The sequence below is a fragment of the Branchiostoma lanceolatum genome, chromosome 16 (genome assembly GCF_035083965.1).
Source record: "Branchiostoma lanceolatum isolate klBraLanc5 chromosome 16, klBraLanc5.hap2, whole genome shotgun sequence".
Lineage (NCBI taxonomy): Eukaryota > Metazoa > Chordata > Leptocardii > Amphioxiformes > Branchiostomatidae > Branchiostoma > Branchiostoma lanceolatum.
In genome coordinates this window covers 6,041,089-6,065,669 of record NC_089737.1, presented here as the reverse complement: position 1 = coordinate 6,065,669, position 24,581 = coordinate 6,041,089, and the positions used below count along the sequence as shown (strand labels likewise).

The window sequence follows — 24,581 nt, the reverse complement described above, 5'->3', positions numbered from 1 at the left end:
ACTGTGACAGACGAATGTTATGTTTTGTACAAAGTATTAAGGTGGTAAAATTGTAAAACTTTTTTTTATACTGACTATTGATAGTATTATTAGTTATGTCACATAACTTGTTTCATCCTTTAGATTAGCCTTTGAACTTAAATTTGTCTTTTTCTCTGCAGGCTGAAGAGCGTGGCTCCAACTATAGGGACCAGCCATCAAACAGGTTGGTATATCTTTTTATCATAACATCATAACACATGCAGAAGATATGAAGCCACAAAAGTTGCATGGGTAATAAGAAGTGTAGCTGCCATGATTGTTGACGTCAAGAGATTTGTATAGGTAATGGACAGCTGGGAGACATGCAGCATGGACAGGGACCTCGGGTAACCTTTTTAATACAAATATTTCATTGGTGAAGTTACCAACCTGCAATCCCCACTGTGTGTAAGTCTTTCTTTTCGATAAGTAGACTTTGATAGCAATAGTCTCTGTCTCCCTAATGTATCCTATACTCCTGTCCAGTTCTGTTTGTAACAGCTTTGTCTTCCAGTAGTTAAACTATAACATTTACATGATTTCAAATCTGACCTTAGATGGTAGCTAGATACCTTCTAGCTCAGGTTGATGTGTAGTTTTTGATTTTCAGCAACTTATGTGTCACTGTCTCATCTTTGTAGTGTATATAATTATGTAGTTTTCCCCTCTGATATGTGTGTCTCTATTTTCTGAACCCTAACCCCTAACTCCCTCCGATAGAAATTCCGACAAGCAGTCAGACAAACAATCAGATAAACAGTCTGACGACAAACAGAATAGTAAAGAGGAGGAGAGGTGAGTTTCGCTTCACGTGGTCGGTTGGAACTCAAAAATATGTTTCTCCTTGTTTTGATTGTTATGGGTCAGAAGCGCACTTTCGGTTACTTCAAAATGTGTCATTGAGTTGTATACAATACAAAATATTTGTTTGTTCATTAGGCCACACCAATTCAATTTCTTGGTTAACGGATTTATTTTTTTAAATTTTAGCACACAAAAAATCATGAAAACAAAAGGCTGGAGTGAAAACTTGCACCTGACCCTGTTCACTCCCTGAAATTGTGTGCACCAAAGTACAAACTTTCCTCTGAGATTCTGTTTTCATGTTGATTTTCCAATCTAGCATTTTTTTTCAATTCCGTTAAGGCCACACCAGAAAATTTAAAAAAAAAATGCTAGATTGGAAAACAACAGGAAAATTTGGTGCACACAGTTTCAGGGAATGAACAGGGCCAGGTGCAAGTTTTCACCCCAGCCTTCTGTTTTCATGATTTTCTTTTTGCTAGAATTAAAGATGAAAATCTGTTAACCAAGAAATTAGATTGGTGTGGCCTAACCAAGAAATTAAATTGGTGTGGCCTTAGGATTTGAACTTTGTTGGTTTGCCTTTTTACTGCATGAAAAATGCAACAGACATATAACATACATTTGCAAGTGTACATGTACACGATTGACTATTATGTGCCCTACAAAGGCATGCATGTTTCTTACTGTACATGTATGATTGTGTTTGTATTGTGTGTTATGCCAAAAGCTAAATTTAGGTTTGCCTAATGTTATACAACAAACACAGTAATTGTGACTGATAGTGTTACACCCACAAATGACTGTACATTCAAAAGAAAATGATTGTGGATGATTGGACAACAAATAAGAACAGTGTGCATGTTGTGGTTACTCTCAAATTTACCCAATATATATGTCAGTCAGTCTATAAAGACTATGACACAATACTGCGCAAAAAAAAATTAAAAAAAAAAAAGTTAGTAAAACTGTTTATACCCAACATATAAAGGCATAATTGTACAACAATTACAACTGTAATTCTAGAGTACAACACCAGAAATAAAATGGAATTGTACAAAACTCTCTTTGACAAAATTCAATTTTCTCACTGGACTTGGTATTTCCTTTTTTTTTTCAACATTCAAGCTACCGTGTTTCTTAAGTGTAGAATATGTCTTCAAGGCCTTGCTTTGCCTTCCTCAGAACCCCAGAAAAACATTCCGATCACCATTCCGATCGGAATTCGGACAGGTCGGAAAATAGGAGAAGGGAGAGGTAGGGCCTTACTTGGCTCATTGCACACCTCTGACTCTTTGACATCGTGATAGCCACACAGTGCATGGTCACACACAAATGTATGTGTTCAAATTGCAGTCAGAAGTAGTAAAGGATTCTTACATTGCCATAAAACTTTCCTTTGGTGTGGGAAAGAACCACAGCAACAAAAAACTTCACCGCTTGATCGTTTTTTTCCAAATTTTTATACAAACTAGCCCACTCATGCTGGTTTAAGTTCATGCATGAATTTTACTGTCTGGTTATCCAAATTACGTAGTAAAGAGCATGAAATTATGGACATTACCAGATTGAATTTTATGCATCTAATTTGTAATTATCAGCTGTCAACTCCGCTTTGCACTTCTGACAGCTTACATGTATGTGCAATTAATCTATCTTGAAAGTTAGAATCAATTACTTTTTAGGGATACTACCTGTGTACTACATGTAGTACAATGTAAACGATTGTTCTTGTCTAATCTGCTCTGTCAAAGCACTAGTTCTGACTTGGCCTCTACTCTTCTTCTCTTGCCCTCCCCTTTGTGACCTCTGACCTCCAGGACTCCTGAGCGAGATGTAGACAGGAGATATCATGACAGATACGAGAGCAGGCCACACGACAGGTGATCTCCTCCTTTCTGCACTCTTTTATTCCTTCGCTCTTTCCGTTCACAGAAGGCAGTGAATGTGTGGAACTACATTGTATTCGTTTAGTGTAAGCGACCCAATGCAATCTTAGTCTTCTGCAAGACATCTAACTACAACATGTACTTTCACCTTTAAGTTGATATTGTACAGTTAATGCATATTTAGCAGTGCGCACGTGTAGATTCCACTTTTCTTATGTGTTAAATAGCTTTTTTTTATATACATATAGTTGTACAAGATCAATGAAAAGAATTATAATCCATTACGATAATTCCTACTTTTGCATTTCAGTCCACAAAGCAAGGAATTAAAAGGCTAAATGCGATTTTTAACAATCCAACAATCTTATATTGAACCTTTAAGAATAATTTACAAAGAAAACTTCATTTCTGCTTTTTTCATACATGTGTATGATTTGTATGTTGCTTTGTGTACATGTGCAATTATATACTGTCTTTTCAAATGACAAATACTATGCTTAACCTCTCTCACCTCTCTGCTTGATCCTCTCTCTGTGCAGACATTCCGATAGGCACTATGACAGGTACATGTACGATTACAGACATAGAGACAGGTGAGCTTACATCTCACACTTCAAGCTCTTATCACTTCAAGCACTATAATAAATCTTGTCTTTCTTGTATAGCTTCTACATACCAAACTCCTTTTGGGACTGAAAAGGTAGAAAAAATTCATAAAATACTCTTAACATAGAGAATTACATCAATCAAAATTAGATCTAAATCAAACTATATTAAATTACAAATCATTTCATATAATGTTGTTGTAAGTGCTGATTGTACTTCAAGGTTTTAATGTTTATGAAAAGACCGTTTATTATTTTGTCCGCCTGTCAGCATATTTTTATGTCTTTATATCATCTTTATTTTGGTAACCGTTGTAACCTTTAAAAGAATCATGAACAAAATCATGGAGATGTTTCGCTTATTATCAAGTTTTTCTAATGTTAGGTGACCATATTCAGTGTCGCATGCTTTTCAACTCCAAAAGTAGTTTGGCCTATGCTGAGTCCTATTTTCACTGTGAATCTTTCAATTATCATCATACAATGTAGAATGTTGCTGTGACTTTCTGACAGTCAAGTGTACTAGCTTTGATTGGATTGCTGGAAATGTGTGGATGAGACTTTGTTCCTATCACTTTGCCACTCTCTGTTGTCTTCTTCCCAACTTTGCTAACTCTCCCTCGACAGAACACCTGAGAGGTACTTGTATCATCATCACAGGTATAACCATTTTTATGACAGGTGGGTTCCATTTGTCGGGTGAACCTGTCTCAAAAAATGTCAATTTTCATAATGAATAATTGTCCTTGTCTCGCTTATATAAGCCACTGATGCACAGTGTAGGACTTAGATACAGCATTAAGTTGGGAAGATCCTTCTCTACACTGTCACTTAGTACATGTACATGTAGTACACAGTATCGACATAAAGATCTGAATTTGTATACTAAATTATTGCATGCACATTCAGTCTGAAAACTGCACATCAAGACAATACTTGACTTTGCACTTGTGGATTACAAAGTTTTAACTCAAGTCTTTTAAATTGATAGATTCAAGTGTATTGTGTACTATAACAATCTGAACACATTTTTAAAGCTACTCAAATGTGCTACATATATTTCCAGCTCTGGTATTGCTGTGTCTTTGTATTTGTAGTATTTTCAAACTTGTGGATTTCACCTTCTTGAATGTAGATATCTGTTCTGTACTAACTCTGTTTTCTGCTGTCTCTTGCTGTGTTGTTGTAGACCCTATAGAAAGAACAGGTACTGTAGCATTCCTCTGCTACACCTTTAAACTAGTTTTCAAGCATGAAAATTATGCATGCTACTGGAAGCTAGTGTACAATTCTATGGTGCTTCGAATTCAGTCTGTATTCATTTTCTTATGTTTACGCATTTTATGATTTGTAGAAAGTTCAAACTGAAACTAATCTGTTCTCTCAATCTTTATGGTATGGAAAGCAAAATGGCTATTGGACAATTGGGTGAAGATTTGCATGCTGTTATAAGTTACAAGCATGACAACTTGACAAGCATGACTTACATATTATGTCTCTTCATGACTTTAGACGTATTTGATCTTGCTTGTGTTACTCTAAACTCCAGCTATATTCATCCTTAAGTTCATGAAAAAAGTGCACTGCACATAGTTTGGAAGTATACTGTATGTACATTCACTGTACATGTATTTGCTGCACCATGGTATCAAGTACTTGTCCTTTTTTTCTCCAAAAGTCCCTTGCTTTGTGCAAATCACTAAGTAACAGATATGTGACTCTCCTGCATGCTTCACAAGTCTTCCATCTCCTACCCCAACATCTCCATGATTGTGTACTAACTAGGGGTGGATACCGGTTCGGCTTAATGAGGTCCAAGTCCAAGTTTAGGTCCAGAGATTTAGGTTCAGGTCCGGACCTGATCCTGTCCAGTTGATGTATTGTTTTATTAGACCAATATTAAGCATAGAGAATTGATACTGACAATTTTTATTAAGCACGACTATAAAAGTTTCTTGGTGAGAAGACTTTCAAGATAAACCAGTGTTTGATATTTGAATGTTGCACTTATTTTAAATGCCTTTTTTGCCAGAGAGGAGACTCAAAACACTTTTTATCAAACAAAATAGAAAAATATATTTTGTACTTTGTTCAGGTTTTTTTGGACTCAGGTTTTTGGCTTTCAGTTTTTTTGGACTCGGTTCTTGGATGTTATAAAGGTCCGAATCAGGTCCAGCGAACCGGTATCCACCCCTAGTACTAACCCTCCCCCACCGTCAGATTCAGGCCACAGCGAGCGTATAGTGAGAGGCGAGTGTGGTCGGCGGAAACGTTGTTACGCCCCGGCCGCCCCCAGCGAACCCCGTCCTCCCAGTCCCACCTGTCGGCCCCACCAGGCCACGCCATGACGTCCCAGCATATAGCCCGGCTACTCAGGTTCATCATAGGCTCCCAACATACCAACTGCACAGCCTTTTACACAGCCTGATAGCCTCTGAAGCACACCCAAAGCATTCTTGAAATACAGTCAAACCTGTACAAGTGACCTCTACTTAAGGCCGCACCAATTTAATTTCTTGGTTTAATGGATTTTTATTTTAAAAAAAAAAATTTAGAAAAAAAAAATCATGAAAACAAGGCTTTTTTTTTTAAAATGAAAATCCATTAACCAAGAAATTAAATTGGTGTGGCCTAAGGACCACCTTTTAATAACCACTTTTTGGTGGTCCCTTAGATAATTTTTCTCATTGACACAAAAATTAAGTGTGTATAGTGACTGACTACTTTTACATAGACCAGATTTTGTTGGTCCCTTGAGTGGTCTTCTTGGGCAGTTTTGACTGTACTGCCCTTTTTTTTTCCTTTGGAGGCTACTCAGATTCATCACCATCCCTCAAAGTCGAAAAAAACTGCACACTGCCTTCCATGTCTTGCACTTTCACCTGCCTCCGTCATTCTCATCTTCTGCTGTGTCCCTTATGTTTCACCTCTGTATTGTATCACCGGAGTTGTGTATAAGATTTCTAAGGCTTGTAAGAAACTAAGAAACTCCAGGGTTTTAATCACTGGAGAGTCACTTTTGTGGTCACATGAGAATATATGCATGCCCTGCCAATAGAGCTGTGTACCTAAACAAATTTTAGGTACAGGTACAGGTACACGGGTTTAGGTACAGGTCCGGACCTGAACCTGTACCTAAAGTACTTGTTCAGAAAATGGTAGTTTTTCAATAAAGACAAAAGCATGTTTGAACTGGTAACAACATGATAGCTAATTGTGCTAGGTATTGTTTTTATGAAAACACAGAGGAAAATTTGACTCCAGCCTTGCAAATGTGTTTGATGTGCTTGAGTATAGTATAGATGTGGCGTTAGTGCACTGCCACAGTAATTTCATAGTAATTTTATCTGTCAAAGTGGCCATCCCCTGAGTTAGGCTTGACCTGATTAGTATACCGGTCCAGTACCAGTCCGCCAGGGTTCAGGTATTTTGGACCTGTACCTAATGGATTGTACCCGGTACTGTATCAGTACAGTGTACTGGTACACAGCTCTACCTGCCAACACATGCACCGTGTACATTGTACATGATCTGCACAACCTGGACCATTTGGAGTGGAGTTTTTTCATCAGTGTACTGTACATCATGTATCTAATATCTTGACCTATGGTGTACAAGTCAGTTTGAAAGTACGTTTTGTTTGTTTGTTTGTAAACAGTTCTTATTTGATCTATCGGCCTTAATAAGGTATAATGTAATCCTGAGAAAGCCAAGAAGTCGGTACCTCAGATTTTTCTGAGTTACATGACTTTGTATGTACATTGTACTGTATTTTCTTCTAAAGAATACATTGACATCAACATTTTTTGTTTCCTTATGATTGTACACAGGTATTAACAAAATGTAGAATAGTTCCATACGGTGCTGTTATACATTGTTAGTGGGATAGAACACAGAGCCTAGAGTTTCTTCTTAAAAAATAATTGTAAAAGCTAAATTAAATGTGTTGGTTGCCTGTGTTTGCTGCAGGGGTTACCCCGACGATGTGAAGTTCAGGGTGCTGGTGAGACACGACTTTGTGGCGCGTAACGAGCGCGAGCTGACCGTGGTCGCGCAGGAGATCCTGGACGTTCTGGACGACACCCGCACCTGGTGGAACGTCAGGAACATCTCCGGACAGGTCAGAAGTGGACACACCTCTTATACATTGTCTTTGAAACAACTGAATTTGGGAGTTGTTTGATGTTTTAAAACAATTGAATTTGATGCGTTGATGAAGGTTAGACATCCAGGTAGTAAAATACGGCAAAAATAGTAACTGTTACTCAAGCAACTGAATGAAATTATGAAACAGACGTTTCAGACAGCATCCACTGTCTTTCGTAACTTTCTCCTTGAGTAACATTTTTTTGGCGTAATTGAATTTGATCCTCGTAGTAAAGGTTTAATTATTGTAAGAGGTACATGTAAGATTCTTGTGATAGTACACATTATACACACACAAACATGGATGCAAGTGCTGTACATGTACAAAATATAATACTATCAGATTCTTTAAGCTGGCCACATAGAAAAATGAATGACATGTTAGAAATTTGGAATTTTATTTAAGACACCTTAATAGAAAGGGTAACATCCACTTCTGAAGTTTTTTTAAGTTGGAGAATAATTTTTCAAATTTAAACTGTAACCGTCTCTTGATTCCAGTTATTTTGTACGAGCATCAACATTTGATTATTTTCTTGTTGTTTCTCCCTGTGTAGTCTGGTTTTGTGCCATCTACCATCCTGGACACACAGCTCCCCTCCCCAGCACAGGAGCGAGCACCCAACGGTTCCTCCAGGCACAGCATGCCTCCTCCTGAACCAGTGTACCACCACCACATACAGGTCAGTACAGGATAGCACAGGATACATGTAGAGCCAAAAACCTGTGTTCTATATATAACAGAGGTGGCTGTATACCACCACTACCTGTACATACATGTACAGGTCAGTATAGGATAGTATGGCATAAATACAGCTAAGGCCACACCAATTTAATTTCTTGGTTAACAGATTTTTATTTTGCAAAAAAAAAAAAAATTTAGAAAAAAAAGTCGAAAACCGAAGGCTGCATGGCCCAGCCTTTTGTTTTCATGATTTTTTCTTTCTAAATTTTTTCTTTTTTTTTAGAATAAAAATCCGTTAACCAAGAAATTAAATTGGTGTGGCCTTAGTTAACCTGCATTTTATGTAGCAGTGCTGGCATGGCCAGGCTGCAATTTTAGAAGTCTAGATGCAGAGGGGCTGCAATTATGTTTGATGTTGTTTCTAAGATTATTGTATCTCTTAAAGTCACTGTAGATTGCTGATGAAAAGTAATGTTTAGAGGTTAGCTCGAGTGCAAAAGAATGTGTAGAGCCAACCAAATTTGCCTGCATCCTTTTTGCTTTATTTAGTCATCAACTTGAAGTGATTATTGATTTTGATTTCTTGATTTTAATTTGATGGGGAAAATTTGTGTTGTCATAATTGTGATAATCAGTGAAAGAGCATACTATATTAGACAAACTCAACAATACAATGAGTCAGACTCAGCATATAGTTACAGGTCAAAATCATGCTTTTTGGAAATGTGATATTAGCAATTATAGAGTTTCTACTTGTGGTAATGTACAAAATGCACTTTAATGCCTGTAGAAATGAAATGTACTTGCGGATTCTTGATAGTACACACTCAAATAGGCAAAATCTCTTAATATCTGTAGTGTTCTCGCCAGGGGTCAGGTACAGAAGGCCAACTTTACGCGGCGCAAGCTACGAAGAAATAACCACAGAGTAGGGAGTCCGGCTTGTTCCCCCGGAAAATTTTTGAATTCATAACCCAATGAGACACTATTTCCTGCATTTTGAGGGATAAATTTTGTGAAGTAAAGTTTTTCCTCTGTTACAGCCTCATTCTAAAGCCAAATATGAACTTTTCATAAGATTTATGAAGGGTCACAAGGTTCTTTCCAGAAAGAAACACCCCTATGCTGGTTGAAACACAGCATAGGGGTCCAGATCACAGCATAGGGGGTCCAAATCACAGCATAGGGGGCCCCTATGCTGAAAAGGCCTGGCGAGACCACTGATCTGTATATTTAAAGTTAATGAATGACTACAATAAGCAATGAAGGTTCGTGTACACATATGTAGCCACATACATGTATCTCCAACACATTCCTCTGTGGTGTGGTGTTAGCTGCCTTGATTTGGTGCTTATGGTTGGGGTTTTGATGATTTGCACGTTCGTGGGTTATTTCTATTTCAGCATTGGTTTTTATGTCTATGTACATTATACATGTGTGGTGAAATGCATGATTGTGGTCAACAAGGTTTATTCGACTTTGTTGCTCATTTTCTTTAAGGTGTAAGGTTGGAGCAAGTGGGCATTAAGGTATTAGTTCATGTGTCTCTTGATTAATGCCACCTCTTTGGGCTGGAAATTGCAACTTTTGTTTTTCAAAGTTTGGGACACAACATTGAAAAAAGTGATAATATTTTTTTTCATCGCCCTTCTTTCAAATTGCAATATTTTTACTAATCAGTATTTGCATTGTTCATTTCTGTAGAAATAATGTTACCTTTCAATGAAAAGGAAATGGTTTCAAACGTTCTTGTTTATCGACAGTTATGCTTATGAAACCAAAGACTTAACTGTGTTACAGAAAGTTTTTTTTTTAAAGTCTATTACTAGTATTAGCTAATTTGTCCCCAATTATACATCAAAATCAAACACTGCATTGTGAAAGTGGAATTGTGTATTTACTGAATTTTTGATTTTTTTTATCAGCTGGCACTGTACGATAGGCCAAATTTGAGAGTAAAAACTAAAACAGTCCAAAAAGGAAGACACATGAACCTCACTGACAAAGCCCTAACTCCAACCTTACACATTGGCTTCGTTACTTTCATTAATTGGTTTTTGTGTTTTTCCTTTTCTTTCCTGCACATTTCACACCTCTGACACCAGAAGCGGCCATCCGAAACGGCCATCTATGCCTCACACATCCCCCCCACGCAGGCCGCACCCCCTCCCCCGGCCCCGGTGCCCCCTCCACCCCCTCCCTCCCAGCCCATGCCCCAGCCTTTCAGAAATTCCAAGAAAAAGGAGTCTCCCAGGGTGAGTATTAACAAGGTGATGGTAACTATTATAACCTCCATTAACATCTGTCCGCCGGGTTATATATATCCGCAACTTTGAAAAACAGTGTATTTGAGATACAATGTATCTCTATAGTGTAGCACCCCCCAGGTATGTACAGTATAGATATACTGGTTCGATATACTGGGGAACGTTGCATTGGAGATCTTTTTTGAAGCATGTTATCAGAGTGGCGGATATATGTGACCTGGCGGAATTGTGTTGGTAACATATACCTAACGACACTTGCACAACAGACATCTGAGTACTATCTTTGGATTCACAATGTGACAAAGTTTCGTATATGTCTTTACCAAGCTTACAGCCTAGGAGTCTGTGTATACTTTTTTTTCTAGTACAATGTTTGCTTATAGTTCTAGTTTCCATAGAAAGTTTTTAGTAACCCAGTAGAAGCTTTTTTGATGATTTTTGCAGTAGAAAAATCAGACAAAAATATTTGATTCCAATTTAACATTCAATTTGATGAAAAGTGTGCAGAAAACTGTGAGAGTGAAAGGCATACAGAAAAGGCTTTGTATTTTTTATGGTTCATTGTCTTTTTAATTCAACTTGCTTTCATGTTGGTTCACAGTCCCTGTTATTCTATGTTACAATCTTATAGCTCATGTTCACTTCCCTCTGTGTGTTCCCATCCCAGAGCCCGCCGCCCGAGGAAAACCGGGCTCGCAAGCCGTCCCCGGAGGAGCGACAGGCAGACGATCTTCAGGAGGAGCTGAAGACGCGTATGACTATGGGGAAACACCGCAAGTTTGCACCAAGGCCCAGGGGTGGGTAGTCTTGAAACACTGCTTGCATGTGCAAGATTGCGGATTTAAGATTGGAGCTGTGCACGTAATTTCAGACCAGCCTACACTGGTACATGGTGCAAGTTACCACCTGTAGAAATTTGTCCTGTTGTGTTCACTTTCTCTCCAAATGAAGAATTGGTGCTCAAACAAATTACACATTAAGCAAGCAACATTTTTCATCACTTCTTCTTTCCAACTTGTATTCAATCCGTTTTTACAAGTTTGGGACACTCTTTTAGTGGCTTTGAATCAAGGAATTTAAAAACAGCCTGAAACATCAGAAAAGGAAATATTTATGGGTAGTAGTAACTGTTATACCTTTGGTTGTGCAAGTAATTTCTTTTTGGCGCATGTTGAACCAAAAATGTATTTCGAGCCCTGCACATAGTAACCTTACTACATGTAAAAAAAAAACGTAAATCTCTCAGATCCCCTGCTAAAGTGGCCGTTTTGGCACTAAATTTGTATCGGTTACAAGCTTAGTCAGCAGTAAGAAGGTTAAAGCAGTCCAAAACACATCCAGTAGTGTATGGGAGAAACAAGAACAGAAGAGATTTATATAATTGAATGAACAGTTATATCTTGATCAGAAGAAACACTAGACTCAACTGTGTTACCTTCTGTCCCAACAGCTCCCTCTATCAGCATTGACTATGACTCCACCCCTGAGGAGGTCACCAAGTGGCTGCACAGCAGGAGTTTCAGGTAATGCAATGAGTAGAAGGGATTGTAGCACAAGATGTAGTAATTTGTTTCACAATATGGTAGCCTTGAATTTGTGACTACTATTTTTCAATACTTTTTTTCTTTATACAATCACTGACATGTATTTGTTATCCATTGTTTCTCTGCAAATTTTATTAAAAGATGTTTAATAAAATTTATTAAAAGACCAACCAAAGGATATAGCTCTTCCTATGGTGTTGTCTTACCATAGGAACCTTCCCATCTTGTTTTACATTTCAATACCTCTTATGCATGACTGTGATTTGCCATGTAAAACCGTTTTTTCTAGTTATTGTAAATAAGTACTGGTTAGTTCTGCTAGTTCATTTTAGTGACGCTGAAGAAGGGTGATGGATGTCACTCGAAAGGTCCGGAAATAGATCTCCGAATTCTTATCCAGTTGTAGAGTTTGAATTCTTTTTATATAAAAGATATTTCTTTAACATTCTTAAATTGCAACTCATGGTTTTCAAAAGTACAATTTGCTCCATCTTTTAAACATCCTATTGTTTTCGAGGTAAACCCCTCCAGCAATTAATCTACTAAACTTAAAGATACATCATTCAGCGTTTAGTTTCACAGTACACTGACCATGGTGTCCTGACCAACCCTTTTGTCCAGATAGTGAGCAACAGACAGGGAGTTGATGACGAAATACAATTTTGAAAATCTCTTGTCCCTGTGCTGTATGGAAAGGACCTCTAGCAACTTACTAATGAACTGCATGACTTGTGTTTCCCCAGTAAACTGACAGTGGAGAGCCTGGGAGTCCTGACCGGTGCACAACTCTTCAGCCTGACTAAAGACGAGCTGAAAACCGTTTGTTACGAGGAGGGCCAGAAAGTGTACAGCCAAATCACGGTCCAGAAGAGTCTACTGGACCAGCAGGGGGGCAACCAGAGTGAGCTACAGGTATCAGACTGGGATTTTGGACCATGACACCCCCGTAGAAGCAGTGGTAGATCCCACCGCTAGTGCTGTAACTGTATGGCATAATCAATGGAACTGCAAAGTGAAATTTAATCTAAAACCCCCTTTTTCATAATGGTACATGCTAATAGAGATTAAATGCACAAGGTTGCTGAATCAGATATTGTAATTGCTTATTGCTAATGGGTGAAGGATTGGCTGCAAATATATTGTAAAATGTAAAAGAAAAAAAGAGATTTATCAGAAAGCATTCCTATGAATATAACAGGCATATCATGCTTTGAGGCAAATATTTTGAATTTTGATTGTGCTTTGGAAGCTTGGATCTAACATTGTTAATCCTTGCGTGCTGCTTAATTTGCAAGCTTCTAACATTTAATGATTTATATCTCGGTGTGTACACTTTTTTTCTCCTTATGGAGCATTATGTTGGTAAGTCAGTGAATATTTCTGCATTATAATGGGTGTGTACTACACTGTTAGAATCGAGGACAGAAATCTACTAGCAAAAGATTATGATTATATCGTTATGATAGTCTCCAGTGCTATATTCGCTCCATATTATAAAGGTATTTTGTAGTGTAAAGATACGGATGACATTCCAATACTGATGGATGTTATAACGTCTGTTATATACTTTAGGTATTCTGTTATCATTTTAGTGGTGATTGTGTATGTAGCTATACTGCTAAATGCCTTTATTTTGGTGGGGCTTTATTTTAGCAAGTTTGGAATAGTAAGCAAATTTGTTACTTTAACACATTTTCCAAAAGCAGCGACTATGTACAAACTGTAAGAAATTGACTTTGAGAAATTGTGAACTGATCAGGAAAGAAAATGCCAAATTTGACAAAATAAACCCCTTGCCAAATTAAAGAGCTACACGGTTATCTGTAGTTTGTAGCTGTAGGTTAAAACTAGCAGCCCAGTAGATGTAGTAGACACTTAGTCTAGAGAAAGAAAACAAAAAATGTGAAAGGTTCTTGCTTTCCCAACTGTCCATCACAATTAACAGTTCAACCAATAAGAGTATGACAGTTAGCTCTTTGACCAATGAGAAACTGACTGCATATTTGCATTCATATGAAGTGGGCTGGCTATGAGAACAGTCAATTCAATACGAAGCCAAATCTTGCCAACTTATTCTTTTCATTATGCTGCATCCAAACAAAATAAGATTTCAGCAAAATGACAACTTGTCATATAGGTTTTGCAAGAACCTTTGCTCAGATTGGTTAGTAAAGTTGATATTAATGAATGAATCCTTTGTTAACCACCATTAACAGATGCTTTGACCAACAGAGACACGACTTCTGAGATGAAATAAACTCTATTTTCACAACTATTTGCTTCTGTTTTCATCTTACTTTCAATTGCCTTTCCTGTGTCTTTCTGTCAGACCTCAAAATTTTTTCTCCTGCTTTTTGCACTTTGACACACCCTGCTGACAAAGTTAGCTTTTTGAGCAGTAAGATTTGTATTACTTATTATCCTAAAAGCAGGGGGAAGTTTAATCTATTGGTACTTTTATCTTAGCAATGTATTCTTTTCCCAGCAAAAGATTGATTGTATGTGCATGGACAGTATTAATATGGTAACACAGATACTGTTTAATATACTGACTGCATGGTATTAATTTTTCTGTTCAGCATCTGTAGACTGCTTCAGCTAAGCATGTTTTGTATGTAAAACCAACATCCGTCAGACCTTAGGCTTAAACATTTTGCAGTAGTCCTGGAACTACAAATTTGATGTTTTGGTAAACTGGACACAAGATTTGTTGATAATCTCACACAAGTATCCAGCATCAATATGCAGGTCACTGTACTTTTTTCTTGGGTCAAAGTTCAAAGGTTGTTGCAAGTTCAGTTTTTTTTAAGAACACCTTCACAAGTATCTTAACTGTCTGTGCATTTCTGTAAAGTAAAGAATAAAGTTAGCTTACTCATTTCATTGCACTTGTTCTAGTTCTCCATACTTCCTATTCATAAAACCACCTGTCCATTCTACTCTGTTTCAAGCCGAAAACTTTCTGACTAAACTTTTATAACATCCAACAACGCTCCACTGTCATCCATCTAACTTTATTCCAGCAATACGACATTGTCAATGGTGGTTAGCACTGGTTAATAACAAGTTAGCATTAATCAATATTAACCTCATTAACCCACGAGGACCGTGTGACATTGCAGGACTTCCTGAAACATCGTCGGGAGACAGTTGATATGTCCAGCGACCCCGCCTACCAACAGATGCTGTCCGAACCGCCTCCTGATTTTGAGCCCTCCCTTCCCACTAAGACTTACAACTAATCTCCAAGCAGATGTCAGAGGGGCATTCAGGTTGTTTGGCTGCCCCTTTTTTTATAATAGCCTGAAATCTATTCTTGTCCTGCTTGTTTTTACTCCAGGTGAATATTTAACTGGATTATCGGCTACTTTTCAACAAAATGTCTCAGAAAAAATGGGTTGCTCGAAATTGTTTTGATATTCCTTCAAAGCATCAGCTTGGAGATTAACTTACATGTATGGCTGCTCTCAAACATAGATGTAGCTTTGCTTGGTTGATATAAGTTGTAATTCAACAAACATTAAGGACTGTACCATTGAGAAGGGCTGTTAGAAATATTTCTAGATTGGGATTAAGGATTTCAAATGCATACTAGTACTACTTTTAAAATAACTTCCTTTGAGTTAAATTTTCCTAACCAATGTTCTAACCTGCATCAAACCCCTGTATAATCAACTCAATTCATCAAACTAACCTTCCATCTAGGATCTGTAAGTCATTGTCTTTTGTAACTTACAGTAACAGTTACTGTTCTTACCATTACTAACTATCTAACCTCTTTCTTTCAGTTAACTTTCCTTCGCTAGCAAAAGGCCCAGGTGCATGATGCGGCCAGGTAGCTATAGATAGACCTTACTCCTATGTCACCCTCTTAATCTTCTTCCACCAGGAGATGTTAAAAAGACGCAAGAATATTGCGGAAAGGGCTTCTGAGGACCAGCTTTACGAAGACTACCGTCTCGCTAACCCACCACCCGATTTCAGTCCCCACGCTCCGCCAAACTGAGCAAAGCACTCTGGGATAGCACAGTTGCATGATGGAAGGACACAGCTAACAAGTGCATGCTGGGAGTTCGGGTGTACCACCTTCTCTGCATGAGGAGTGAAGGATTCTGGGGAAGCGTAGCTTTGCATGATGGGTAGTGGGGCATGCTGGTAGTGCCTTTCTGAAGCACATAGATTTCTCTTCTCTCTTCCACTGGTGATTACAAAGCTAATACTTCGCAATTGTACATAATCACAATAAAAGAAATATATATGTATACATTCGGGTGTTATCAAGTGCTGTAATTTGGGCCATTCTAACAAATTTGATGTAAACATGATCATTTGTTCGGTTAGCACATGCTTCTCTGAGTTTTTGATATTAGAAAAGAAGAACTATAATTGCTGTATATGATATCACAAGAGACCTATGCAAAGTGTATTAGTAGATGACCAAAATCATGACTAGATGTACATCAAATTATATTGAATGGCCCAAGAGAGACCTTTTGTATTTTGGTCATGTTTTTCTCCAGTTAGGACAGCAAGGAGCATCAGAGAAAGACTAGTTGGAAGCCAGATGAAGAGACTAGTGTCACAAAGCAATGGGAAATTTTACTGGAACGAATCAGCAAATTACTTGATAGGTTTACAAATGTAGCCTCATTAACTTTAGAGTATGAACAAAATAAAATGTACATATTCATTAATGCTCTCAAATATCTTTAACTGTTTGAAGCAAATGATAACAGAATTTTCAAATGCTGTTCTCTCGTTAATGAAGACCTATTGATATTGTGTGCTCAATCTGTTACAGTGAATGGTGATCCGATTTGTATATTATGTGGGTAGTTTTTTTTGTCAGTTTTTACAGGATATATTTACACTAATTGATAAATTGAACGCTTTCTTTGACCAATCAAGAATGCTTGCATATCAGTGACATTGTACTTATTATACTTCTCAAAACATATCTTAATAGATGTGTGATTCAATAAACAGTTCTACTAACAAGAGAGTGGATTTGTTCAATATAATTTAAGCATCAATTGGAGTGAAATCGCTGCAAAACAGCCAATAGTTAAAGCAGGAAAAACAGTCATGAAGTAATTGTTCAACTTTTTTGTAACTTTGAAAACTACATGTAGCCATATATTCCAATGGTTGGTACATATTTCTCTTAAGACAGTTTTTGTTATAATGCTGTACTAGATTGATTGTATAATGATCTTGATTTTGTTAGAACATGATTGTTGAATGTGGTACATGTATCAATGGTGTAAACCATCTTGGCCACCCCTGTAATAAAGTGCAAGCATCCATTTATATTTGGCATGTACTTAAAAGTTGGGACGACCCATTCATAAAAGGTTGGTGCAGCATCATTTTATGCTGTGTCTCATTGCCAAGAAATCATTTTCTAAAGAGTGGTAAGTTAAAAATAGGGATGGCTTTGATTGTTTAAACTTATTGAAACATAATGAAAGGTATATTTGTATAGGATTGGCATTACACTGATTTTTTGTGATACTTATCATTTTTTTTTATAATTAATAATCATTGTCTCTTTAACGTACACAGTATGATATTGCAATTATGGTGATGGGTCGATAAGATTTATACTAATAGCAAATCATGCTATGAGAAAATATATATGTATATTATATAGTTATTATATATTTCAATTATGATTGTACATAATGGTCGCATTATGGAACATGAATATGATGCAGAGCTTGGATCTATAAACAGATGATAACAGATGCCTTTATCTGACTTGGGAAATGCAGCAGGGAAGTTGGCCTTTCTGCAGTAGATTATCAAGTACCTATACTCAACTTTGAAACAAGGATAAAGAGAAATGGTAGAAACAGTGGCAACTTCAGGGCTTTGCCATCGGCAGTCTGCTCTTTTGGAATGCTGTTTGGCCTAAGTCTTTTGACTGATATGTGCGGTTCAACAAATTGGAAACATAAAGCACATGTACCAGCAAAGATGGCAACCCGTAGGATGCCTCTCTGGAATAGTCGATTTGTATCCTTTGAACAGAATCGAACAGAAGAATCTATGTACAGATATTGCACTTTTGTGAAAAAGGCACAGTTCAGTACTTCAATACAGCATTGGTATTGTTACAAGTACAGAAGGGTTAAAACGATGATCTGAATCAGATGTTTTGCAAGTTGTCAGTATTATCAACGATTGTAGACAAGAATATTGTACAAAAAAGATCACTGATCAAATTGATAGTGACGTCAGTGAAGTAGTAAATGGTTACAGCTTGCAACCTGCAAAATTTTTACCTTGCAGAAAGTTTAGTAAAAAAAACATGATCATCTTTATTTCCAAGTTAATGATATTGATAGAATGTTTTTCATTAGTTTTGTATATGTCTGGCAAATGTAGAAATTTTCCATACAAATAAGAGCTTTTTGAGAGATCTGCAAGACTTTACTCATTGGTTAAATTTTCATTCAAATCCCAATGTCACATATTTCTGAAGTGAATCCGTTTTGAATTATGACTTTATATTGGTGCAAAGTGGACCATTTGAAATTGTAGTAAAAACATTTCATGCCATTTCCAGATTTTTTTACTGGCCCTGCTTTTCATCCGAACTCATCAAAGAGGGGTTGAAAACGTGAATTGAACTGTGACATATAGCATTGCCACTTGTATCAAATACATTCTCGTTGGTGATTCAAGTACTTAACGCTTTGTTCAAAGTACATTACAACATGGAATTCCTTCCCAACTTTCAGACATAATGGTACATGATGCTGAGTTTTCTCGTATGTAATTGTGTAAACTTTATCCAAGTTCTGTTACAAATCCAAGCTTTATTTCTTTAGATATTATATACATTGTGTTTGCTTGATAACCGAATATCTGTAATACTGTAGATTATGCAGACTGTTGATGTAATCAGGTAGTTCTCAATATTTGAAATAAACTATTCTTCTGAACACGGGTGTTCCAAGTGTGTGTTTTTTTTCTTGCATGCTACTCGAAAGTAGAGTTTGGTCTTAGTATTATCACAACTAGTGATTCATCCCTATGCAAGTTGCTCATTAACTGATAAATGAGAAACATGTGTCATACAACTTGGTTTGGTTTGGTTCTACTGGTTTTAATGTCCAAGAAAGTACAGAGATGTCTCTTGTGTCCCCATTCATTTTGGAAGCTTACAACTTCACTGCAACGCATCATGGAAGACACGAGGTTTTCACTGAGTTTCTAGAACAGTAACATTTGGAGCTACTTGTGGAAAACATCATTCCTGTTCAGGCCATTTTTCTTTCTTTTATCACAGAACGTACTGCATATTGACATTGATATTTTCCATCACATTTCTAATGAGCCACTAAAATACTGACCAATGGCACATAGTTTAAGGATCGTTATGAATTGGTACTGCAGTGGTAAATGTATACCATCTCACTAAATGTTTAAGAGTTACATGGTTGCAAAGTAATATGACAAGTCAGTACATAACGTATACAAAACTTTATACTTTGACACGATGCTTTCAGTTGATACAGAGTTGCTTGCACCATTGTTACTTAGCTCAGGATTTTGAAATAAATGTATCTGAGCATATAATGCCAGGCACTGGTTAACAAACCTCTTAAATACATGTAACTTAAATAACACCGTGTTGATGGTACTTTCCACAAATAGAATAACCTCGGCGAAGGTAATTATATGTCATTCAAAGTATTTGCCGCCAGCAGCAATATCGAGCTATCAGGTAACAATATTTTCCAGCGAACATTAATTTCACGATAGTAAGTGATTTGATACTCTTCATTGGTCTTTATTGCATAAAAAAGACAATCAGAGCTCAAAAAGAAATGTTAACATGTTGCCCCTTTGTTGGCAAAGTCTGCTGATGTGGGTTGGACTCAAGTCAAACAGTTTGGCACAGGGCGAAAAATAACCCTCACATGTCTGGATGAAAAAGTGAAAAGTTGATGACTAATCAAGACTGGTTAAAATACCAGAGAGGTACTTGAGCATAGCTCAAAACTGCACAAATGTTGGTAAACACAATCTCATTGCAGATGTTTGACTGAATCCAGTCAACTAAAATTACTCTGATTACACGTCCAGACTTTTTGATTAGTCAACATTTTGTTCACTTTGCAAATCACATTAGCCTAACACATGTGGGCCAATACGCCACTGTAGTATTTCATCTTCTCCACCACGATTCTGCTTAGCCACAGGGATGGCATCACATCGTCTCCAGGGCGCACGAGGAAGTTGACCTGTCCGCAGAAGGGGATGGAACACTGCTGCGGGTCCGCTCCACAGGCCGCCTCTTTGACGTGCTTGGCGAACGCTGCACAAAAGATACGAAAATAGTTGTTTAATGTAACTTACATGTATGTTGTTTGACAAGGCCGCCATTTTATCAGCAAGTCAAGAGCGTTGAAAATATATCTTTGATGAGCTGAGGAAGGAAAAAATAGTTAATGAAGGTTGGACATCCAGGAGCTAACATAACATAATACAATAAATTCTAAAGAGGCAGTCATTTCAGACAGCATCAACTGTCATTCACCACCATTGCTTTAATATAGAGAATGTCATCTGAAACGTCTGACTCTTTAGAGAATTAATTTTGCAATATTACATATATTTTGCAATATTACATATTACCAATATTACATATTACATAAACAACACAGTCCTAATATCCAAACATACATAAAAGGGTATTGCTGAGTTACCTGAGACAAGGAACTGTCTTTGGGGGCAGCGGTCGTCGTTGCACACTTCCAGCACGTGGGTGATCATGGCGTCCACTGTATCACAGGGAGGGCAATCACCGTTACAGCCCCGACGCTTGTGTCTGTAGTAGATCATCAGCATGGTTTCAGCCATGGCGGGGGAGTAGTACGCCTCGTAGGGTTCGCGACAGTCCTGAAAGTTGACACGAAGCAAGGTAAGAAAAGAATGGACTATGCTATTTCCATTGGATGGGAATACATAAATATGCTTACTACATGTATAACAGATTGCCCATGGTAATCAATACTACAGTAGGAATAGTCTCAATGTTGTAGTTACCCTAGAACTTGTCCGACACAGGTGCTCCAGGAGCTGCCGTACGGCCCAAGGACGGACGGGGGTGGTCTCCAACTGTAATGAAAAGCAGAGGTGATTATTCTTTATTCGGGCTTAAAAAAATGCACAAGCAGATCACGAGTTGTTGTCGACATGTCGTAATCATCTTTTTCCATACGCCAAAAATAGATGTCTAACCTTCATCAACGCATCTTTTTCCATCATTGTTCATTCCGTCATGCTGAGTGTATGAACAAGATATCCACATGTACATGAATATGAAGACCAGCTGCTTAAAGTGGTGTCCTCCCTGTCGATGTAAATCTGCTTCTTTTCAAGGAATTTACTGTTCCTTTTTTGCTAGAATGTAGTTCTTACCGTTGAGGCCGGCATGGGCTGCAGAAGTCTCTCGAGCACCTTGGCTTCTTGCAGCTTCTCCTCTCTGTTCAGCCTTTGTCCTCTGTGGCTACTGTCTGCAATCAGATGACCCTGTAGCGGGTGCCATGTGAGGTAAATGTCAAGTTGTACATACATCACATAGGTTTATCCATGTAGGACACTGTTCATTTCCTCATAGTTAAGTTACCATTATTCTATTAAATGGCTATTGCTTGATTTATCAAATTTTTGTTGGAACTATCTAATTACAATACTTGATAGCGACATGCATGCTAGAAATTACTTCATAGCCTTTGTCTGTGACGTGTGTGAACATATCAGGCAATAGCTTCCAACAAGAAAATTTACTGAAAAACATGCAAACAACATTCATTGAAATGGCTACAATAATTCTTGCCATCACTCATTCATGTGATCCTTCCACGTCCATATCTGGGTGTGATTGTCACGGTAGATTGAATAATACAGTATGCAGTTACAATCTGTAGGCTAAAGTCATGAGTAAAGTCATGAGTAGACAAATTTCGATACGCTACCTTTTGCATTGGTCTGGGAAGCATCGGGTCTTCCTTCTTGATCAGGACGATGGGGTCAAGGTGGCGGTTGATTTCACGGCGAGACAGGACCATAGCAACGTTCCCATCCACGGTCTTACTGTAGGTCATGATTAAAATCCATCGTAAGACTCCGTTATGATATGGTATAAGCAAAAATTGTTTCAAAATTGCAAAACCAATTCCAAAAGAACATGGCGAACCTAAACAAATATGGTGGCCTTATCTGTCTCTCTTGTGCCGACGACAAAAAAAGCAACCTGCCCTTTAACATTAAAGTCTGTATACTTTGCCTAAAAGATCATCGACAGAAACAAACAAACAGACCAAAATTAGAGGGAATTTACAAGGAACCTGGGCCATTACAACATGGCCCAGCAAAAGGGCGAGGCACGGCATGTGGACATCCTTAAGCTTGTTATCGAGGTCACAGAAAGGCACACTATTCCGACAAAGCATGCATTAATAAGCAAACAATCAAATAATACCATATCACCAAATGAACTAACAGGACACCGATAACAAAATGCCCGAATTGAAATGAAAGTGGTCAACGTTGAGCTTTGCAGAATGAATCCTAATTCTGAACAAAAGTAGTAGTGATTGAAAATAAACAATTGCTTCCACCATATTTGATGCCACTTTGATCATGATTGATTGCATGCTACCATTCTGGATTTTTTTTTTTCAAAAAATATATCCATCAAAGATTTCTCTTAAGTCGCACACTTTAGTTAAGTAACATCAGCGACAACATTAAAATGTGCTCCATCAGTGACATGTACCGTTACATGTAACACATTAAGGGTTTTATAATCAAGGATTCTAATGTCCTGCATAGATCTATAGACTACTTGCAAAATCTTCAGTTACACACATACAAGTCAACGCTTTCGATACCGTTGTATGTATTGGACCTTTAAACTTCTTATGGCACTTACTATTTCTTCTGGGCTCTAATTCTGGTGTTGATATGTTGACCACTGTCCACAAACAGGCTGACAAAGGTTTGCTCCACGACAGGCACCGTTGCAGGGTCCAGACTGTGAAAATAGTTTTTGATAAAATGTAATGTATTTGTCTAGAAGGCAATAGTCAAATCATAAAATGCGTATGCCACAAAGCATTTGATTACAGATTTGATACGTACATGTTCCTTCTCATCTTCGAAATATCTATGTTCCTACAGAAGAACGTCGATCTATACCAGCAACATCTTAGCTGAACGTTAAAAAAGTAAAACAACATCAGTTCAATCAATTCGTTGGTCTGTAGAAGCTAGCAACAATTGTATACTCACTCGTCTCTTGTCAGAATATCGTTGTTCCCTCCTCTTAAATGCGCCAAGTTGTAGGGCTGCGGCTTGTACAGAAGTGCCCACCTATCCTGGCCCAGGTGAACTGAAAATTTGCGCCTCCATTGGTCTTGGGGTTCTCTGGTGGTTACGGATACACAATAGACTACAGTGTCGCTGTAGACTGATAAGACTAGAACCGCAGAAGGTCGGCCATTTTCGGTGCCATGTTCATTCTTCTCGGTGGGCGCCTCCAGGGCTATCCAGCCGTCTTGGTCAGAAGCTGTCGCCACCGCAGACGCCCCGTTCCCCTCCATCTGCAAGGAAAGTCAATTAAAGATTGTAATTAAAATCACGGAGTTTATAAGTATATTTTGTGGGAAGATAGCATTCATGGAGATCCGTTTCTGGCTCAATCGAGAGGGCAGCCATGAAGAAAAATTACAAGGAAGTGTTTTAGAAATTCATAACTTCGTAATCTCACAATCCCTGACCACGACAACTAGTCTCAATGTTACTGGACACTTTATCGTTCAGAAAGTTAACTTTTTGGTCGATTCTGAGCATCGCGAAATGAAAAATTGGGCGAAATCCGTTGTTCTAGTTCCAGGTTCAACCATGTATATCCAGTCAGCAGTTGAAGATTTAAGCCATCTGTTCTTACGCGTCGGAAGCCAATATTCGCTCATTTTGCCCAGTCATCGCCTATAAATATTCACATAACACCTACCATAAACGTTGATGCACAAATTTCCGTTCAACCTGGGTCGGAAAGCTTCAGAATATACTTCATTTGAGCAGGCGTTTGCATCGGACGCGCCCGCTAGTTCACCACGCACACCCTCTCTCGCTATTCGGTGGTAGGATGACGTACCCTATCCATTTTATTACCCAATGATTGAAGAGCTCCTGGACACTTTGAATCAATTTCTTTATCCGTTCTAGCAACAAGCATTTATGAATTGCACAGAATATAAAATTACATTATCACCATCTTTAATGATTTTGGGATTGTTATAAACTATACATGGATTCGGACTCACCATTGACAATCAGGCTTAGGGCCTCAGCCAGCTAGGGGGTCGTTTATTCCTGTCCCATCATGCAATGTAATTGCAGGTGAAGAAAACAACACACCTCCATTTTGGAGCTGTGCCCATGACCTTAGACCCTCTAGTGTGGCAAGACAAATATTTGTGCAGGGAGGAGTCATTAACTTGGCTAAAGATTAACACATTCAACGCAACAACTCAACAAGTATAGCCCTGTTTTGAATACATGTATAACTGTAATTAAAAGAACTAACGGACTAAAAC

At 37.9% G+C, this 24,581-nt stretch overlaps 2 protein-coding genes across 9 annotated transcripts in view; one reads left to right on the top strand and one right to left on the bottom strand.

Moving 5' to 3' along the window:
• The window catches only part of LOC136422057 (epidermal growth factor receptor kinase substrate 8-like), a 53,286-nt gene extending 37,318 nt beyond the window's left edge, over positions 1-15,968 (top strand). For 2 of the 8 annotated variants that reach the window (XM_066409684.1, XM_066409683.1), the window contains 12 exons: positions 162-205; positions 742-816; positions 2,646-2,708; positions 3,254-3,307; positions 5,540-5,695; positions 7,289-7,439; positions 8,023-8,148; positions 10,256-10,405; positions 11,085-11,214; positions 11,868-11,940; positions 12,705-12,873; positions 15,084-15,968. In XM_066409684.1, the coding sequence (XP_066265781.1) occupies positions 162-205; positions 742-816; positions 2,646-2,708; positions 3,254-3,307; positions 5,540-5,695; positions 7,289-7,439; positions 8,023-8,148; positions 10,256-10,405; positions 11,085-11,214; positions 11,868-11,940; positions 12,705-12,873; positions 15,084-15,203 (1,311 nt within the window). In that variant the 3' untranslated portion in view covers positions 15,204-15,968. Of the gene's footprint in view, positions 1-161; positions 206-741; positions 817-2,645; positions 2,709-3,253; positions 3,308-3,946; positions 4,001-4,508; positions 4,527-5,539; positions 5,696-7,288; positions 7,440-8,022; positions 8,149-10,255; positions 10,406-11,084; positions 11,215-11,867; positions 11,941-12,704; positions 12,874-15,083 lie in introns of all 8 variants that reach the window. The other 6 variants (XM_066409686.1, XM_066409685.1, XM_066409687.1 and 3 more) reach the window with 6 other exon arrangements.
• A 3,086-nt stretch (positions 15,969-19,054) lies between these two features.
• Positions 19,055-24,408, bottom strand: LOC136422183 (uncharacterized). Its single transcript, XM_066409828.1, has 8 exons — positions 24,403-24,408; positions 23,272-23,582; positions 22,913-23,014; positions 21,954-22,071; positions 21,397-21,507; positions 21,022-21,093; positions 20,682-20,874; positions 19,055-20,290 (listed from the first exon to the last, which is right to left on the bottom strand). Exons 1-8 carry the CDS (start codon positions 24,406-24,408, stop codon positions 20,106-20,108), a joined length of 1,098 nt encoding a protein of 365 aa, XP_066265925.1. The 3' UTR covers positions 19,055-20,105.
• Between the last annotated feature and the right edge of the window lie 173 nt (positions 24,409-24,581).

Bases quoted from the DNA above. Each gene is read 5' to 3' on its own strand.
- LOC136422183 (XM_066409828.1), bottom strand. The intron at 23,015-23,271 runs GTGAGTATACAA...CTATTTTCACAG, and splicing joins GATATTCTGACAAGAGACGA to TCTGGACCCTGCAACGGTGC. The intron at 20,875-21,021 runs GTAACTACAACA...GTCAACTTTCAG, and splicing joins TGTGTCGGACAAGTTCTAGG to GACTGTCGCGAACCCTACGA.